The sequence below is a fragment of the Erinaceus europaeus genome, chromosome 8, assembly GCF_950295315.1.
Source record: "Erinaceus europaeus chromosome 8, mEriEur2.1, whole genome shotgun sequence".
Lineage (NCBI taxonomy): Eukaryota > Metazoa > Chordata > Mammalia > Eulipotyphla > Erinaceidae > Erinaceus > Erinaceus europaeus.
Window position 1 is genome coordinate 36733521 of NC_080169.1, and position 21257 is coordinate 36754777.

Below are 21257 nucleotides of genomic sequence, written 5' to 3' on the forward strand. Positions count from 1 at the left end.
AAAAGAATAATATGAAGGAATTGGTAATTGTGCAGAGAAAGGAAAACTTTTAAAAAAGTTTTTAATAATATCATAGCAGTTCCTCTCCTGGGGGTAGTTCTTTGGGAATCAAACACACCTATCAAAAAAGATCTGGAGGTTTGGTTATGGAGTAGCAGGCACTGCCTTTCATTCTCCCTAGTCAACTAGGAAAAGCAATGAAAAGCACCTGAAACCTTAAAAAGATAACAGTGAGGATTTCTTCAGAAATTTACCAACCCATGGGTGAATACAGGCCTATGTGGCTCATGGACAGAAAAGGGGCAAAGGAGAGACTCCCAGGACTAAAACTTCTTACTCAGGGATGACTGGCACCAAACTGGGAGAATTAGAGCTGAGTCAGAGAAACAACTGTTAAGAAAGAAAGGAAAAAAGAAAGAAAGAGAGAAAGGAAAAAAGAAAGAAAGAAAAAAAGAAAAAAATAAAAGAAAGAAAGAAAGAAGAAAACCACCTAAGCCACAGGTGAATACAGACACATTTAGCTTATGGATGGAAAGGGGATGAGGGAGCTATTCCCTGGACTGAAAACCAGTGCTCAGGGAAGCCTGACACTAAATTGGGGCATTGGTGGCTGCACCCCTTCTGGGTCCTACTGTAAGCAACAAAAAAACTGTTTAAAAGAAAAAGTCACCTTAAAAATTCACCAATTTATAACTGTGACTTCTTAAATTTACAATGCTGTTGCTTGACAGAGGCTGGAACAGCATCAGGGATACCCTATGTTGACATTAGAGACAATGACCTGGCCTGGTGACTCAGGATAGAACCTTCCCTCTCCCATCAAGATACACAAGCAGGGAAATTGAACACCTTAGCTTATATATCCTGAAGATTAATGAAACCAAGAGCTGGTTATTTGTAAGAATAAATAAAATAGGTAAATCACTGGCTAGACTCACAAAAAGAAAAAGAGAGAAAGCTATGATAAAAACAATCAGGAATACATATTATGATAATAATTCACCAAGATCAAGTGAGGTTCATCCTTGGAAAATAGGGATAGTTCAACATCAATCAATGTAATCCACCATATCAACAAAAAGATAGATAAAAATCATATGATTTTATCAACTGATGCAGAAGAAGCATTTGACAAGGTCCAACATCCATTTATGATAAAGGCCCTCAAGAAACTAGGAGTGGGAGGGAAATCCCTCAACAGAATAAAGGCTATATTTGACATACCCATGACTAACATCATACTCAATGGGGAAAAATTGAAAGCTTTTCCTCTGAAATCAGGAACTAGAAAAGTTGCCCAAGTTCACCACTTCTATTCAACATAGTCCTACAAGTTATTGTGATTGCACTCAAGCAAGGAAGAGATATCAAAGGAATCCATGGCTTCTGGTGGCCATTTTTTCCATTTTATTGGATAGGACAGAAAGAAATTGAGGGAGGAGAGGAAGGCAGAGAGGGAGTAAGAAAGATAGACACTTGTAGATCTGCTTATGAAGCTTTTCCCCTGCAGGTGGGGAGTGAGAACTTGAACCTGGGTCCTTGCACAGGTTCTCAAGATTCATACTATGTGTGCCTAACCAGATGCACACTGCTTGCCCCCTCCCATGGCATTTTTTTTAAGCAAATTGAACAAATTGTCCAAAAATTTGTGTGGAACCACAAAAGGCCATGAATTGCTAAAGTGCTTCTCTCATGAGAAAAAAGAAAAGTATAGAGGTATCATGCTCCCCAACTTCAGTTTATACTACAAAGCATTAGTAATCAAAATGTCATGGTACTGAAATAAAAATAGACATGTAGATCATTGGAGCAGAACTGAAAGCCCAGAAACTGGCCCATACATATACAACTGCCTGATATATGACAAAGGGTCCAAATCCATTCAATGGAGTAAAGAAATTCTCTTGAACAGGTGGTGCTGGGAAAAATTGGACAGCTACAGGTAGAAAAAGGGAACTAGACCACCATGTAACACCAGATGCCAAGGTCAAATCAAAATGGATTAAAGACCTAGATATTGGACCAGAAACTACAATTTATAGGAGAAAATGTTGGTGAAACTTTGCAAAACCTTCACATTAAAGATGTATTTGGAGACTCAAATTCCTGGGCATGGGAAATGAAAACAAGAGTTAATAAATAGGATTACATAAAAGTAAAAAACCCTTCTACACATCAAAATCAAACCACCAGGATAACCAGGAAACCTAGTATATAGGAGAAGATATTTGCACAGCAAATATCAGACAAATAACTGATATCAACCATCTATACAGAATTGGTATAGATCTACAAAAGATGAAAAAAACACCCAATAGAAAATAAACAGTTTTCTTTTTCCTTATTTGATTTTTTAATAATCTTTATTTATTGGATAGAGATAGTCAGAAATTCAGAGGGAAGGGAGAGACAGAGAGGGAAAGAGACAGAGAGAAACCTTCAACACTGCTTTACCACGTGCAAAGTTCAGACAGTTTTCTAAAGAAGAGAGACATATGGCTCACACACACATGAAGAAATTCTCTATTTGACTTATCAGAGAAATGCAAATTAAAACTATACAGAGATACCACCTTAGACTTGAGAGAACTTCTTTTATCAACCTACCAGGAAATAACAGGTATTGGAAAGACTGGAGAAAAGAGAACTCTGCTACATTGCTGGTGGGAATGCAAACTGACTGGTACAGTCTCTTGGAAGACTTTATGGAAAAATCTTTAAACAAATGAAAATGGAAGTACCTTATGATCCAGTAATACCACTCTTAGGCATTTATCCAAAGGACATGCAAATACTAATTAGAAGAGACACGTGCACTCCTATGTGCATTACACTCAATAGCTAAAGAAGCAGCCTAAATGCCCATAAGCAGATGACTGACTAAAGAAGTTATGGACACCTGGCTAAGCATGGTACAGAGGGCAAGAATCCAGGTTCGAGCCCCCACTCTCCACCTGCAGGGGAGATGCTTCACAAGCGGTGAAGCAGGGCTCTAGGTGTCCATCTCTCCCTCTGTATCTCCCCCTCCTTTCTCAATTTCTTTCTGTCCTATCCAATAAAAGGGAAAAATGGCAAAAAAGAAGTTATGGGATATATATTTCCTGGAATATTACTCTGTGATAATAAAAAAGATGACATTGTGCCCTTTGGGACAAAATGGATGGAACTGGAGGTACTTATGCTTAGCAAAATGAGGGAAAAGATGAAAGAAAGACACTCATATGTGGAATCTAGAGATATGATTTACAAGAAATTGCCAAAGAATAAAAATAAAAATCCAAGCAAAACAGAAGTAAACAAACTGTAAGACTAGTGTGAACTATGATGGTTGTCTTTAGAAGGTTGGATGGTAGGGATATAGAACTTTGGTAGTGGGTGTGGTGTGGAATTATACATTGTATTGTTATAATTTTGTAGCAAACTATTAATAACAAATAAACTATTTTTAAAAAGTCTCTGTATACCTTTGTTCATAGCAACACAATTTGTAATAGCATAAACCTAGAAGTAACCCAGGTGTCCAACAACAGAGAAGTAGCTGAAAGAGTTGTGGTATATATATATCCTATATGAATACTATGAATATTCATATACATGAATATATATATGAATACTATTCAGCTATTACAACTAATGAATTCACCTTCTTCACCTCATCTTGTTATGAGAAGGAATCATGTTATGTGAGATAAAGCAGGAAGAGAAGGGTAAATATGGGTTGATTTAACACAGAATTTGAGAAACAAGAAAAGGAATATCACAAAGTAGAACTTGGATTTGGTTTGGGATATTGCAGCAAAGTAAAGGACTCTGTGGGATAGGGTTGGGGCATTTATTTATTTATTATTTAACCAGCACACTGCTCAGCTCTGGCTTATGGTGGTGTGGGGGATTGAACCCGGGACTTTAGAACCTCAAATGTAAGAGTCTCTTTGCATAACCATTATGCTATCTACCCCTACCCTGGTTGGGAGCATTTAGATCCTGGTGCATGAGGACCTAGGTGAGGGGTTAGAATGTTTTGCGGAAAACTGAGAAATTTTACACATCTACCAACTGTATTTACTGTTGACTCTTAAGACTTTAACCCCCCCTAATAAAAAATTTAAAACAAAAACAAAAAGTGAGTCAACCATGAAAGATTACATGGTACATACCAGATAGTCCAGAGTGAGGAGCATTCATCTTGTTGGCTATATTTGGTTCATAAAATCATCTGATCTGACCCTGACAAGGCAACTGGAGCTCTCATAACAACATTAAGTCCTAAGTTTATTTACTTTTATTTTTCTTCCATTAGGGTTATAACTGGGGCTCAGTGCCTACACAACCAATTCATCATTCCCTACAGCTATTTTTTTTCCTTTTCTATAGACTTTCTGAAGTTTGTATATATTTATATTTATGTTGTCAAAAACGATGGTGCATTTTTACATTGAAAAACACAGAAAAATATGTTGTGACTATTCCAAAAACCCAATAAATTGATGCTACATTCTGTGGCAGACCAGAGCTTTCAAGGCATTCTCACTGAACCATTTGGAGACAGAATAGATGTAGCTTTTTTTTTATTTTTATAGCTGTCAGTACATATTTTATGAGCTTTAGAAACACTTTTTGAAATGTGGCTTATGAACAAAGGAAAGGACGTATTATGTTCATCTGACACCTGAAACTATTAAGGAAGTTCAAAACCCTTGTAATTACAACTTTCCTGTTTTCTATGTGTCGTATCTGGCTTTTGAGATACAGAGAAATTTATTCTACTGTCTGAAAAATCAGTAACTGATTAAAAGCCTGTTCTCTAAATTCTTTGTTTTCTAACTGAAATTAATTATGAAATAAAATGTTTAACTTAAAATTAAATTCTAGCTTGTTAATTCTCCCTCTCTCTCTCTTTTTTCTACATAGTGTAGTGAATATGATTTGGAATATGGAACAGAGTGCTTACAATTGGCCCTAAAGTATGGTCACACTAAAGCCAGACTTGTGGAAGGCTCAGCTGACCTGTGGAAGGTAAGAGGGTTATTACTTTGCTCTAGACCTCATCTTCTCTTCTATCTCCTCTTCTCTTCTCTTCTCTTCTCTTCTCTTCTCTTCTCTTCTCTTCTCTTCTCTTCTCTTCTCTTCTCTTCTCTTCTCCTCTCCCCTCCCCTCCCCTCCCCTCCCCTCCCCTTCTCCCCTCCCCTCCCCTCCCCTCCCCTCCCCTCCCCTCCTCTTCTCTTCTCTTCTCTTCTCTTCTCTTCTCTTCTCTTCTCTTCTCTTCTCTTCTTTTCTCTTCTCTTCCTTTCTCTTTCTTCCTTCCCCCCTTTTCTCTCTCTCTCCCCTCTCTCTCTTTCTTTCTTTCCTTTTAAAAATTTTTTAAAAATATTTATTTTATTTATTTATTCCCTTTTGTTGCCCTTGTTGTTTTATTGTTGTAGTTATTATTGTTGTTGTCGTTGTTGGATAGGACAGAGAGAAATGGAGAGAGGAGGGGAAGACAGAGAGGAGGAGAGAAAGATAGACACCTGCAGACCCGCTTCACTGCCTGTGAAGCGACTCTCCTGCAGGTGGGGAGCCGGGGTTCGAACCGGGATCCTTATGCCGGTCCTTGTGCTTTGCGCCACCTGCGCTTAACCCGCTGCGCTACAGCCCGACTCCCCATTTTTAAAATTTTAAAAAATTTTTTATTTTCCCTTTTGTTGCCCTTGTTAACATTGTTGTGGTTGTTGATGTTGTTATTGTTGGATAAGACATAGAGAAGTGGAGAGAGGAGGGGAAGACAGAGAGGGGAAGAGAAAGATAAACACCTGCAGACCTGCTTCATTCACAGCTTATGAAGCTACTCCCCTGCAGGTGGGGAACTGGGGGCTCCAACCTGGATTCTTATGCAGGTCCTTGTGCTTTGAGCCACATGTGCTTAACCCACTGCACCAACACTGGACTCTCTCTCTCCCTCTCCCTCTCCCTCTCCCTCTCCCTCTCCCTCTCCCTCTCCCTCTCCCTCTCCCTCTCCCTCTCCCTCCCCTTCCCCTCCTTCTTCCTTCTTTCCTTCCTTCCTTCCTTCCTTCCTTTCTTTCTTTCTTTCTTTCTTTCTTTCTTTCTTTCTTTCTTTCTTTCTTTCTTTCTTTCTTTCTTTCTCTTCAGGGTTATTTCTGGGGCTCCTTGCTAGCACTAGGAACTCACTGTTCCTGGTTGACATACATTTATTTATTTATTTATTTATTTTGCCTCCAGGGTTATTGCTTGGGCTCTGTGTCTGCACTAAGAATCCACTGCTCCTGGAGGCTGTTTTTCCCATTTTGTTGCCCTTGTTATATGCTTATTGTAGTTGTTATTGTTGTCATAGCTGTTGTTGTTGGATAGGACGGAGAGAAATGGAGAGAGGAGGGGAAGACAGAGAGGAGGAGAGAAAGATAGACACCTGTAGACCTGCTTCACATCTTGTGAAGCAACCTCCTGCAGGTGGGGAGCCAGGAGCTCGAAAAGGGATCCTTATGCTGGCCCTTGTGCTTTGCTTCATTTGCACTTAATCTGCTGCACTACTGCTGGACTCCCTCCTGGTTGACATTGCCCCACCCCCTCCATTTTATTAGATAAGACAGAGAGAAATTGTTGGGGAGGGGGAAGATAGATAAAGGGATAGATAAAGATACCTGCAGACCTGTTTTGCTAAAGTGGATATCCACCCCCCCACCCCGCATGTGGAAAGCAGGGGCTTGAACCTCGGTCAGCTCACGTCCTTGTGCATAGTACTGTGTTTGCTTAACTGGAAATTGCCTGCTCTCCTTACTGGCCATTTCTAAAGATATATTCTTTAAGTAAAAATTTTCCCCAGGTAATTTAGACATGCCAAATTAGTACCAAAATTACTGGTTTTATATTAATCCTTCAAAGTTTTCAAATGTCCATTGCCTGACTTCAAGAAAATTTACTTTGAAATAATTTAAGAAATATTATTATATATATTATGGCCTTATTTATGTCTTTTCCTCATTTATGTGTTCTCTTAATCCGTGAAAGGATCCTTACACTTACCCTTACACTCAATTGGACTGAGCAAGCATCTCTTTATTTTAATTAAAAAAAAATATGTTTACTGGATAGAGACAGTGAGAAATTTAGAGGGAAGGGAATAATAGAGAGGGAGAGAAACAGAGAGACACCTGCAACACTGCTTTCCCCCTGAAGGTGGGGACCTTGGGCTGGAACCGGGTCCTTGAGCATTGTAGCCTATGTACTTAACCAGGGGTGCCACTACCCGGCTCCCTGAGCAAGCATCTATCTTGTAGGCCCAGTAGTAGCAGCTCCAACTTACTGAATTTAGAGAACATATGCCATCATTCTGATACAGGAGAGGAGAAGACTGAACCCACTCACTGTTCCTCAGGAATTACTGAAATTCTCCTGTGGCAAGACATGATTATTTAATGGTGAACATCTTTCTTTGGAAGAAATGGAGTGGGTATAGCACTATCATACTGCTGTTTCCTACTCAAGAAAGGGGTATTTTGTACTGTGGCTCTATTATTTCTTTAGGTAGAAATGCATTGAACTGTAGGACTATTTCATAACTTTAAAATTAAATAGCTACTTTTGAAATAATGAATGAAATATTCATAAAGTATTTATGTGAATCTACTAGTAAATAAATATCCTTACTCTAAAATTATATGAAACCCAGTTTAGTTTCTTTTAGAATTTTTCTAGCTGGTTTTCTGGTTCCACTGAAAGATATCTTCTTATCCCCAAACAAAACTATATGAATCCAAAATCACATTTACTCACTGATTACAAAACAAAACAAAAAGGCCCTATGAGTTTTTTTTTTTTTTATGGTAAGATAAGGGACCTCATGAATGCTGATACCTTCTTAAAGATATTTAAATTACTAAATTCTGGAATTGCAAAATTCCAGACATGCTGAATTATTGCCTGGTAGAGAAAATTCATGAAGGGTGCTTATTTACATATGTTTAAATATCATCAGCCCAGTAGGAAAACATTCATTTTGTTTATTCTTTTCTATGTATGGCTCATACAGTACTATAGATATTAATTTTGAAAATTTGGTAATCCAAACTTAATGTTGTGCTAAAAATACTGACATCTATGAAAACCTGATAGACTTAATTTGAAGACCATGTTAAAAGATAAATGTGGAAATGCTGTAATATTTATTGCTGTTAACACATTAACACTCTTTTGCCCTTAAGACCTTGGAGTGTGTGATTATTTACATCTTCTTAGTATTCAGAATGTTCATCACCACTTGTAAAATACCCTGAGCTCTTACACATCAAAGCTCTTACTCCATCTTCATAAATTGGTTTGTCGGAAAAGTTGTGACATGTTTTTCTATGCAAAAATGTGCCAGTGAATTTTCCGACAATCCAGTGTATTCCAGTAATTTATGGTGAAATTCTCATATTTCACTGCTTCCTCCAATAACATAGTATTTGTCCTTAGATACCTGTTGGAAGTCAGCTTCCTTTTATGTGCAACAAATGTCACTTTGAGACAGCGATTGGCCTTTAAGTACTTCTCTTCATTTCCCTAGCTAGTCATTTCATACATGCTGTGCCAGTTGTCTTCCCACTGAAAAAGTATGTTCAACTGCTAACCCCTAAAACCTATGACCGACCTCATTTGAAAAGCCGTTGTAGAATCTAATGAAGTTATATTGGCACATCGTAGACCCTAAATCCAACATGAAGAAATAAGAAAAGGGGTATAGACACAGATAATAAAATAGAAGAATGGATGTAGATACAGATACAGAAAAATGTTTATGTAAGGGAGACAAAATTGGAGTAATGCATCTGCTAGCAAAGGAAAACCAAGACTGCTGACAAGCACAATAAACTTAAGAAGAGACTGGCAAAATTTCTTCACTAAAGCTTTCAGAAGGAGTGGGTCACTGCCAATACCTGGATTTCAGACTTCTAGCCTCAGGACTGTGAAAAAATATATTTGTGTTGTTTTTTAAACCACTAACTTCGTGGCAGTTTGTCATAGAGGCTATAGGACATTAATATATTGGGTCCTCAGAAAAGTCATGATGCATTTTTGTGTAGTAAAACAGAAAAAATATGTCATGATTTTTCAGACAACCCAATACATGTTAAAGGGTGGCACGCATGCACAGAGGCCTGGAGGGATCAGCTATATATATCACTGCTCAAATTGGGGTAGTGAGGAGGGATGGAAGTCCCACTCTTTTATGTCTTTTTTTTTTCATAAAAATAAAAATATCAGCAGACCTTTGGATAAGAGGGGTACAATTCCACACAATTCCCACCACCATAACTCCCTATCCCATCTCCCTCCCCCTTCCCCCTTGAAAGCCTTCTTATTCTTTATCCTTGTGGGAGCATTGACCCAGGGTCATTATGGGGCACAGAAGGTGGATGGCCTGGCTTCTGTAATTGCTTCCCCACTGAACACGGGCATTGGCAGGTCCATCCATACTCCCAGCCGGTCTCTCTCTTTCCTTAGTGGACTCTAGGGAGGCAGGGTTCTAGGACATATTGGTGGGGTCATCAGCCCTGGGAAGTCAGGTTGGTGTCATGGTAGCATCTGCAACTTGGTGGCTGAAAAAGCATTAAGGTATGAAGAAGAACAAATTCTTTAGTAATCAGGAACTTAAAGGCAAGAATATAGCAGATGAGATTTGGGGGTCTGCATTTTGGAAAAAGCTAGTAGATCTATTTTAGATATATTGCAAGGGGTCCATGACATTACTGATTTTTGCGTGAGTCCAACAGCTAACCTGCAAGTGAGCTAAAGGTATTGTCTGGGGAAATGGTGTCAGAGTTGGATATAGGACTAAAAAGCTGGATCAGGGCAGAGTAGCTCCCAAACCTGGGAAAAGTATATAAATACTGCTAACTATAAACCCCATCAATTTGATCTGCAGCCCATATTCAGCACAGGAGCCTGTGCACTTTGTATTGCTGTAGGTTTGAGCTTGCATTCTGTGGTCACAGCTAGGAACATTGTAGGCTGCACTCATTACAGAACCCATCTTCCACAAGTCATAGATTATATTATGTCGACCCAACTCTCCTTTGGAGAATGGAGCAGTCCCTACCATTGTTGATCCACATTGAAGGCCAGGTTCTGTAGGGGCCCACAAAGGGGTCCATTATGTTGTTCCTGAAGGAGATAACCAGTGACAGTGGATAGAGGGATCTACTAGAGTTCTAGATCCATTATGTCTGTGTGGGAATCCCAGGATTTCCTGAGTAAGGGCCCTGGGTGATGGGGTGGCCTGGTAGTAACTAAAAGAGCCATCATTAAAGTATGTCTGTATCTTGCTTTTATCTAGTTTTTGTAGTCCTTACTTTATGACCTTTTGCTAATGACTGATTCAAAGGGATCATGGAAGGGCATGTAATGCAGTAGATTGAGTTAAAGAAAAATTCCACTGTGAATTTTTGGTATTTCTTCTTTTAATTTATATGAAATTATGTTAAGTGCAAATATTGTAGTTGCTTTTCACAACATTTTTTTGTTTTTCTCCTCTGTTTCATGTCTTACTTTATCTTCCATGTTGCTTTGGATATTTTCTCAATTGTTCATTTAGCTCTTATTTGACAACTCTTTAGATGACAATGCTATGAAGTATCTTTATTGTAGGATTCAAATTTAACTTTATATTTTTATATTTTGTATGCATAAAGACTATTTCAGTTTCTTTAAGGTTTAAATGTTTCTGGTTTTTAACTAATTGAGTACTAATTTCATTTTCTTATGAGGTGAAAAATGGTAGGACGTTAGTTACAATCTAACTTATCTTCAGATGATGAATTAAACTTGGATCTAAAAAAAAATTCTTCCTAACTTACTACATTTAGCTTCAAAATAGATTGATATAAAGCAGAATGATAGTCTTCTCTGGAACTCATCTTGATATTGCTGAGAGAGCCCTAGCCTAGGAGCGAGAACATGCCTACCTCAGTGGCTTTCAAGTCAAGATTTTTCTTCTACTGGATTTTTCTTTTTAGGTAAATATTTAGATAAAATGTTGCGCAAAATACTGAACATGAAACCGACTAAAAACTGAGCTGAATTAGGTGAATTGCATACTCAAGCATTTGAAGGGCAAAAAACAACTTAACTGGTGTTTAGGTGGCCTATGAGTCTTTAATAGTGGTAGGGAAAAAATGTCAGAAGACTGAGGCCTCTTCCATAACTGCAGGGCTGTTTTATAAAAAAGAAAATGTCTTCCATAATAAGGCATTGTGCAAGGTCAAAGGAAAGCTGCAGATCGTGCTGACAGAAGAAAATCAACTTCAAAAGCAATTATTAAAGTGTTTTTAAAATTGAACATAAGGAAAGGGCAAGTTAAGTTATTGTAGAAGTTTGACAGAAAAAGAACAGTTCATCACTTCAGAATTACAACATTTTCCAGTCCTATTTTCTTTGAAGTATTGTTTTCTTTATAAAAAAAGAAGATCATTTTAAAACATAGCACTTTGCAGGTCTGTTGGGGATATCTAGTCATTTACTTTCATTCATTCAGTGTTTATTTGGAAGTTTAGTTTTCTTCAGTAAAGCTTCAATTAGTATATATTGATACAAATAAAAAATAGCCTTAGCTTGCATGTTAATAGTAATCTACAATCTATAAGTCAAAGTAGAACATAAGAAGAAATTTAGGAGCCCTTTTATTTTTTTTATAAGGTGGCTAACATTAGCAGAAAAATGCTTCTAGGTAATAAAATATACATATTATTTATCATAGTCATCCAATATAGAAATAACTAAGCGGGAGTAGGGCAGTAGCGCAGCGGGTTAAGCACACATGGCACAAAGCACAAGCGCAGCATAAGGATCCTGGTTCCAGCCTCTGGCTCCCCACCTGCAGGGTCTTCACTTCACAGGCAGTGAAGCAGGTCTGCAGGTGTCTATCTTTCTCTACCCCTCTCTGTCTTCCCCTCCTCTCTCCATTTCTCTTTGTCCTACCTGACAACAATGACATCAATAACAACAACAATAATAAAAAACAAGGGCAACAAAAGGGAAAACTAAATAAATATAAAAAATTTTTAAAAAGAAATAACTAAGCCTTGCAAATATATTACAAAATAGTTTAGTGTTTGAGACTGATTTTTTTCTTTAATTTTAAAGTACATCATTCAGATTCCTTTGAAAAAATGAATGTGATCCTTTCAGAATTACTCTACTGTAATTGAGGTTTTTTTTTTTTTTCCCTTTGAGGCAGAGGGAATAAAAAATGAGTTATGGTAATTAAGTATCATCCCCTTAATTTTTTTTAAATTTATTTTTTATTTAAGAAAGGATAAATTAACAAAACCATAGGGTAGGAGGGGTACAACTCCATACAATTCCTACCACCCAATCTCCATATCCCATCCCCTCCCCTGATAGCTTTCCCATTCTCTATCCCTCTGGGAGCATGGACCCAGGGTCGTTGTGGGTTGCAGAAGGTGGAAGTTCTGGCTTCTGTAATTGCTTCCCTGCTGAACATGGACATTGACTGGTCGGTCCATACTACCAGCCTGCCTCTCTCTTTCCCTAGTAGGGTGGGTCTCTGGGGAAGCTGAGCTCCAGGACACATTGGTGGGGTCTTCAGTCCAGGGAAGCCTGGCCGGCATCCTGATGGCATCTGGAACCTGGTGGCTGAAAAGAGAGTTAACATACAAAGCCAAACAAATTGTTGAGCAATCATGGACCCAAAGCTTGGAATAGTGGAGAGGAAATGTTAGGGGGGTACTCACTGCAAACTCTGTGTACTTCTGCTTTCAGGTATATATTTTGCACTAGTTTATGGATAAGTGTGAACATATGCTCTCTCTCAGAGAACCTGGTCTATATCTAGGTTTTGGGACTTTGTTAGAAAGTGAACCACCTGGGATGGAATTAGAGAATACTATGAAAGGAAAGGTCTCACCCTAGTAATGAAGCTGAAGGGTTGTCATTCCACACGTGAAGTCTCTGGACACAGTCTGAGCTGAAGCATGTTGAGGTGGCAATCGTAGTGTTGATTAGGTTGCGATCGGCAGATGCAATATTATTTGATATGGATTGGAAGAGGCATGCGGGAAAGTGGGCCCTATCCTAAGGTTCCAGGACTGGGGAAATATAGGCTCTATAGTGGAGATGTGAGGTTCCTGCTGTCTTAGGGTTCAAAAAGACAATGGATAGTTAATGTTATCATCACAGTATTTGGTAATTGGGTTACCTTTGAAAAGTCTTTTTGTTAGAGTTTGCTGTATAGTACCCAGTATCTTGTATGTAGCTGTGCCATTGGTTGCTTCTGATCTACTTGGTCTAGGCTTTTGAGAGAGTCTGCATATCAAATACACAGCCTATATATTAAAAAGACTCAGTCTGTGTTTTAAAAACTTCGAGACATACAATTAATTTTCCCCCTCTTATATTAATTGACTAGTGATTTGTATGACTACATTTTACTAGGAGTGTACATAAACACCATTCCCACCACCAAAAGACTATGTCCCATCCCACCCACCCACCCCCACCCCCCACTGTACCAGGAAGCTGCATGTCTACCCCTCACCACAGGGTTTTTACTTTGATGCCCTACTTACAATTTGGTCAGGTCCTGCTTTTAGTTTCCCTTTCAGATCTTCTTATTTAACTTCTGTTGATGGGTGGGATCATCCCATACTCATCTTTATCTTTCTGACTTAGCTCACTTAACATAATTCCTTCTAGCTCTGTCCAAGATGGGTCAGAGAAGGTGGGTTTATTTTTCTTGATAGCTGCATAGTATTCTATTATGTATATATACCACAGATTTCTCAGCCACTCTGTTGTTGGGCACCTGGTTTTAGCTATTATGTATTGTGCTGCTATGAACATAGGAGTACACACCTCTTTTTGGTTGGGTGTTATGGAGTCCTTGGGGTATAAGCCCAGGAGAGGAATTGCTGGATCATATGGAAGGTCCATGTCTAGGCTTGTGAGAGTTTTCCAGACTGCTCTCCACAGAGGCTGGACCAATTTACATTCCCACCAGCAATGTAAAAGGGTTCCTCTGTCCCCACAGCCTCTCTAGCATTTGTTGCTGCTGTCCTTTTTGATGTATGCCATTCTTTCAGGAGTGAGGTGGTATCTCAATGTTGTCTTAATTTGCATTTCTCTGACAATCAGTGACCTAGAGCAGTTTTTCATATGTTTGTTAGCCTTTTGGATCTCCTCTGAGGTGAATGTTTTGTTCATATCCTCTGCCCATTTTTGAATGGGGTCATTTGCTTTTTTGGTGCTAAGTGTGCTGAGCTCTTTATATATTTTGTTGATTAGTTTCTTGTCTGATGAAGATCTTGCATGTGAAGATCTTCTCCCATTCTGTGAGGGGTCTCTTTGTTTGTTTAATAGTTTCTTTGGATGTGCAGAAGCTTTTCAATTTGATGTAGTCTCATTGGTTTGTTTCTGTTTTAGTCTTCCTTGCAATTGGGTTTATTTCATCAAAGATGTCCTTGAGGTGTAGGTGGGAAAGTGTTTTACCAATGTTATCCTTTAAGTATTTGATTGTTTCTGGTCTAACATTCAGGTCTTTGATCCATTTGGAGTTGATTTTTGTTTCTGGTGAGATAAAGTGGTTCAATTTCATTCTTCTGCATGTTACAACCCTGTTTTCCCAGCACCGTTTATTGAAGAGAGCCTCCTTCTTCCATTTAATACTTTGGGCCCCCTTATCAAAGATTAGATGTCCATAGTTGTGGGGCCCTTAATTGTTTTTAATTTTATACAGAAGAGATTATTAAAAAGTACATGAATTTCTCATTTAAGTTGTAAATATAAATGAAACCTAAAATGAAACCTCACTTCAGGGTTCTACTTAACCTTGATTTTTTTTTTTAAGGAAAAAAATAATATTACTTTTTTCAATTCTCATATGAAAATATCATTTAGCAAGATGTAGTTTCCACAGATTAAGGACTTTTGCTCACTCTTTTTATTGATCTATCCACAGTATTAGCATAGAACCTGGCATGTCATAATTATATAAATGTGCCAATGGATTAAATCATTACATTGCTTTAATTTGATAAAATATTACTATCATCCATTTGATATATGATTTTTAAAAATCTCTCAGATAATCAAATTTCATGGTGGAATAGTAAATATAGTACTAGTTTGGCTTGCCATGCTTGTATTACTTTAGGAAAAATGAAGCAGTGTCATACTTGATGTGAACGAGTATTACTAATTTTTTTTTCTTGCCTAACATCAGACTGGTCAAGTGCTGACAAGGTTTATGGGTGGCACATCTCTTACAATTATATGAAAACCCTATCATCATGCTTATCAACTACAAAAGGATGCAGATTGGTTAGATGTTTGAACAATTTTCCATCTATCTTGTAAATTAGATATTACTTTTCTGGACTTAAAGGCATACTATTAAAGAGGATTTACCTACTTAGGTAAAGTTATAGCATGAGTATTTTGTGGTAGAAATACATTTGTGCAGAACACAGTTTCTGTATAGCTCTGAGCTGATTTGGAAGGAGAAAGTTCAAATTGTAGCAACAGAAATGTGTAATTTGATTTTTCTCAAAGTGGATTCTTAGATCACTTGCCTCATGATTAAACTGGATGATGAATTCCTAAGACCTTATGTAATATATGAATATAGCTCATTATTTTCTCAATTTTCAATTTCGTGCTAGAGGAGAAGTAATCTAGTATATGCAGCATACCTGAAAACAGTCTGTACTAGAGTTCACTGGAAGTAGTCTGGGAAGTATCTGCCATAGAACCATGACGGGTTATATTACAAAGAACAGATTACAACGATAAGGAGACTTCATGTTCTTAAAGAAAGATCATGATTGCTATTATGCACATAGCGGTACTTTTTGGGCTTTGTCTGTAGAGCTTTGCATTAATAAAAGTCTCAACAGTATGAAGTGAATTTGGGTGCACACAGATATCCTTAATTCAGAAAGTTGCTTTTATTGTGAAATGATCTCGTAGAAGTTTCATTTCATTTAAAAATGTATTTGGAGGGGTTTTTTTGTTTGTTTTTGCATTTGGTGTTTTTTGTCATAAATAATCCTACTTCCATCAAAAGTTTTTATAAAACCAACTTGCTGACTAATATTCAAACACCATATATTTTTAATATAAAACTTCAGTTATCTTAACATGAAATTAGTAACTCACATAGCACTTCAATTTATCTAAAGATTTTTTTAAAATTATACCTTTGTGAAGCCTTTTGTAGAAGTAGAATATACTTTTCTGTGAATTTTCTGGTGTTGCTATAATTTAAAAATTGTCAGAATTTGGTATTTGTAGTTTCTTTAAAAGGAAGAATTTCCTTAGGGGCATAATTTGATTGCTTTCACATTCCTTCCTCCTTTGTTAAGTCTAATGAGGTTTATCTGTCCTCTAGGTGACCTACAAACGAGATCTGTATGCAGCTGAATCGATTATTAAGGGTATGTTTGGCCTTGTGACTGTCAGTTCCTGTGTTTCAAAAAATGTAAGCCAGTCCAGAATTTCTCATGATATTTAAAATCCCAGCAATCTCAAAAGTACAAATGCCTGTAGGCCATGGAGGTCTGTGATTTTTCTTTCCTGAAAAAATAATTACATTTTATTTTGTGTTTCCTTTTTGTGAAATATCACTTATTATGATTTATGTCACATTGGTTTTAATTTCATAAAGGAAAAGTTTTATTAATTTGATAAAAATCTTCTAACACTGACACTGTTAGAGTGAAGCTGATATTTTAGTGAACTTACAATGATACTGTATTTTATTTTTACTTTCAGGAGGACTGTGCCCTGCTTTTAGCAGTAATATAATAACATTTTATAGTCTATCCCATATAAGATAATTTTCCCCCAAAATAGAGAAATTAGACTAGATATCATTTTTTTTTTACTCTTTTTTGGTTCAAACAAAAAAGTACAAGTTTGCTCTGTAACTTTAGTTAACGCATAAGTGATAGACAATTTCACTTTTTGTCTCTAAGATTCCAGTTATGGAGAAGTAGTTCATTTAATAATTAACAGTCATTTATGAATATTCTCAACACTTTGTTAGGAATATAATGCTAATGTATGCAGGCTGTTAATATTGATTTTTTGCAAACTTTGTTGTTTTAAGTTAGAATTTCTTAGTATCTATACTATCTGTTACTTTAGGACCTGTGAGGCTTATGAAGAAACTGTCTCACATATTGCTGGGTGGTTTAACAGCATGCCTGGTCTCTACTCATTAGTTACTAGAAGCACTCATTCCTCCCTTCCCTTGGTGGGACATCAGTGATGACTGACAGAACCACTGTTTTAAATATGTGGTCCAAGCAAGAGTAAGAACAATCTGTTAGTAACTGACTCCTCCTACAGTAGATTAAGGGAAACTCTTTGCGCTCAAATTTTGACTGAGGTGTAAGTTTCTAAATTCTAATTTTTTTTGCAGTTGAAAAAAAATAGTTGAATTCTTGATCATTATTTTAGAAAAATTGGGCTGGGAGGCAGCATAATGGTTATGCAGAAAGGCTGTCATGCCTGAGGCTCAGAGGTTCAATTCCCAGAACCATTATAAGCCAGAGCTGAGCAGTGCTCTGGTACTTCTCACTATATCGCTCATTAAAATAAAATAAATACAATATTAAAAAATTGTTTTGCAAAGCCTGTTAATCAATTGGCTTACATCCAGAAAATCATTATCTTTTCTCTGGTCATATTTCAAAGCATTAGTGCACTGTAATTTGTTCATCTATGTATATAAATCATCTATAGTTATAAATCAAAATGTTGACATGTATTTAGATATCAGCCAGCCAATGTGTAAATATTACTTCAGAGAAGTTAACTAAGACTCGATATGGTCTGTTACATTCTCAACACAAGGAAATAATAAAGCTTGGTTTGACTTATTTGCAGTCATACTTTTATTACGTAGATAAAATGGAAATGATCTATTACTTCATGAATAGTTACTAAATGGATCAACTTAGTTCCTACACAATTTAACAGTTTGCTTCCTATTTTAACAATTTGCCTCCTATTTTATCTTTTATATCCTTCAATATTGAGTTGAATTGAATTGACAGTTAAAGGTTATTGCTACATTCTTACAAAGAATCACTAGGGGTTTGAGTTAGGAAAATAAATGACTTTCCTCTCTCAAATTCCCACCCTATCTGCTTGCAACAGAGGCTTAGTGGGATCTGGTAAATAAAGTCTTAAATTATGTATGCTTTCTCCCTCTTTCTTTCTCTTCTTTCCTTCTCTTTCTCTTCCTGTTTCTTTCTTTCTTTCTTCCTTCCTTTTTTTTTTTCAAAAAAATTTTTTTAAATTTACTGAAGCAGTTTCCTTTGGCTAGATTTCAGCTAATATACTATACTTCTGTCTATATATGTATCTATCTTTCTTTTTTTCTAATATATATATTTTTATTTTTTCTTTAAGAAAGGATTAATTAACAAAACCATAGTATAGAAGGGGTACAATTCCATACAATTCCCACCACCCAATCTCCATTTCCCACCCCCTCCCCTGATAGCTTTCCCATTCTCTATCCCTCTGGGAGCATGGACCCAGGGTCATTGTGGGTTGCAGAAGGTAGAAGGTAGAAGGTCTGGCTTCTGTAATTGCTTCCCCGCTGAACATGGGCATTGACTGGTCGGTCCATACTCCCAGCCTGCCTCTCTCTTTCCCTAGTAGGGTGGGTCTCTGGGGAAGCTGAGCTCCAGGACATATTGGTGGGGTCTTCAGTCTAGGGAAGCCTGGCCGGCATCCTGATGACATCTGGACCCTGGTGACTGAAAAGAGAGTTAACATACGAAACCAAACAAATTGGTGAGCAATCATGGACCCAAAGCTTGGAATAGTGGAGAGGAAGTGTTAGGGGGGTACTCACTGCAAACTCTAGTGCACTTTTGCTTTCAGGCACATATTTGCAGTAGTTTACAGATATGGGTGAACATATGCTCTCTCTCACAGAAACTGGTCTATATATAGGTTTTGGGACTTTGTTAGAAAGTGAACCACCTAGATGAAATTAGAGTATACTATGAAAGGAAAGGTCTCACCCGAGTAATGAAGCTGAAGGGTTGTCATTCCACACGTGAAGTCTCTGGACCCAGTCTGAAGTGAAGCATGTTGAGGTGGCAATCGTGTTGATTAGGTTGTGATCAGCAGATGCAATATTATTTGATATGGATTGGGAGAGGCATATGGGAAAGTGGGCCCTATCCAAGGGTTCCAGGACTGGGGGAAGTAGAGGCTCTATAGTGGAGATGTGAGGTTCCTGCTGTCTTAGGGTTCAAAAAGACAATGGGTAGTTAATGTTATCATCACATTGTTTGGTAATTGGGTTAACTTTGAAAAGTCCTTTTGTTAGGGTTTGCTGTACAGTACCCAGTATCTTCTATATAGCTGTGCTATTGGTTGCTTCTGATCTACTTGTTCTAGGCTTTTGAGAGAGTCTGCATATCAATTACACAGCCTATATATTGAAAAGATTCAGTTTGTGTTTTGAAAAACTTCGAGACATACAATTAATTTTCCCCCTCTCGTATTAACTAGTGATTTATATGACTACATTTTACTAGGAGTGTACATAAACACCATTCCCACCACCAAAAGACTGTGACCCATCCCTCCCACCCACTCCCACCCCCCACTGTACCAGGAAGCTGCATGTCTACCCCTCACCACAGGGCTTTTACTTTGGTGCCCTACTTACAATTTGGTCAGGTCCTGCTTTTAGTTTCCCTTTCAGATCTTCTTAGTCAACTTCTGTTGATGAGTGGGATTATCACATACTCATCTTTATCTTTCTGACTTAGCTCACTTAACATAATTCCTTCTAGCTCTGTCCAAGATGGGTCAGAGAAGGTGGGTTTATTGTTCTTGATAGCTGCATAGTATTCCATTGTGTATATATACCACAGCTTTCTCAGCCAATCATCTGTTGTTGGGCACCTGGTTTGCTTCCAGGTTTTAGCTATTATGTATTGTGCTGCTATGAACATAGGAGTACACACCTCTTTTTTGTTAGATGTTATGGAGTCCTTGGGGTATTACCCCAGGAGAGGAATTACTGGATAGTATGGAAGGTCCATGTCTAGCCTTCTGAGAGTTTTCCAGACTGCTCTCCACAGAGGCTGTACCAATTTACATTCCCACTAGCAATGTAAAAGGGTTCCTCTGTCCCCACAACCTCTCCAGCATTTATTGCTGCTGTCCTTTTTGATATATGCCATTCTTACAGGAGTGAGGTGGTTTCTTAGTGTTGTCTTAATTTGCATTTCTCTGACAATCAGTGACCGAGAGCAGTTTTTCATATGTTTGTTAGCCTTTTGGATCTCCTCTGAGGTGAATGTTCTGTTCATATTCTCTGCCCATTTTTGAATGGGGTCATTTGCTTTTTTGGTGCTAAGTGTGCTGAGCTCTTTATATATTTTGTTGATTAGTTTCTTGTCTGATGTATGGGATGTGAAGATCTTCTCCCATTCTGTGAGGGGTCTCTTTGTTTGTTTAGTAGTTTCTTTGGATGTGCAGAAGCTTTTCAATTTGATGTAGTCCCATTAGTTTGTTTCTGCTTTAGACTTCCTTACAATTGGTTTTGATTCATCAAAGATGGTCTTGAGGTGTAGGTGGGAAAGTGTTTTACCAATGTTTTCCTCTAAGTATTTGATTGTTTCTGGTCTGACATCCAGGTCTTTGATCCATTTGGAGTTGATTTTTGTTTCTGGTGAGATAAAGTGGTTCAATTTCATTCTTCTGCATGTTTCAACCCAGTTTTCCCAGCACCATTTATTAAAGAGAGCCTCCTTTTTCCATTTAATACTTTGGGCCCCCTTATCAAAGATTAGATGTCCATAGGTGTGGGGGTTTATTTCTGGGCTTTCAATTCTGTTCCACTGGTCTGTGTGCCTATTTTTGTACCAGTACCATGCTGTTTTGATGATGATGGCTTTATAATATAGTTTAAGGTCTGGGAGTGTGATGCCTCCATTTCTGTTTCTTTTCCTCAAGATGGTTTTGGCAATTCTAGGTGTTTTCAGGTTTCAGATAAATGATTGTAGTGTTTGTTCTATTCTCTTAAATAAGCTTGGTGGAACTTTGATGGGTATTGCATTAAATTTGTATATGTCTCTGGGGAGAATATTCATTTTGATGATATTAATTCTTCCAATCCATGAGCATGGGATATTTTTCCATTTCTTGGTATCAGTTTCTATTTCCTTGAGTAGCGACTCATAGTTTTCAATATATAAGTCTTTCACTTCGTTGGTCAAGTTTATTCC

The 21257-nt window shown here is 37.6% G+C and overlaps 1 protein-coding gene and 1 pseudogene across 4 annotated transcripts in view; one reads left to right on the forward strand and one right to left on the reverse strand.

Annotated features, from left to right (window-relative positions):
• Nucleotides 1-21257, forward strand: part of CRPPA (CDP-L-ribitol pyrophosphorylase A) — a 331394-nt gene that overhangs the window by 111763 nt on the left and 198374 nt on the right. For 3 of the 4 annotated variants that reach the window (XM_007531969.3, XM_060196146.1, XM_060196145.1), the window contains exons 4-5: nucleotides 4912-5016; nucleotides 16382-16427. The exons of the other annotated variant lie outside the window; for it this stretch is intronic. In XM_007531969.3, the coding sequence (XP_007532031.1) occupies nucleotides 4912-5016; nucleotides 16382-16427 (151 nt within the window). The remainder of the gene's footprint in view (nucleotides 1-4911; nucleotides 5017-16381; nucleotides 16428-21257) is intronic. 4 annotated transcript variants of the gene reach the window in all.
• Nucleotides 15209-15304, reverse strand: LOC132540104 (small nucleolar RNA U13; annotated as a pseudogene).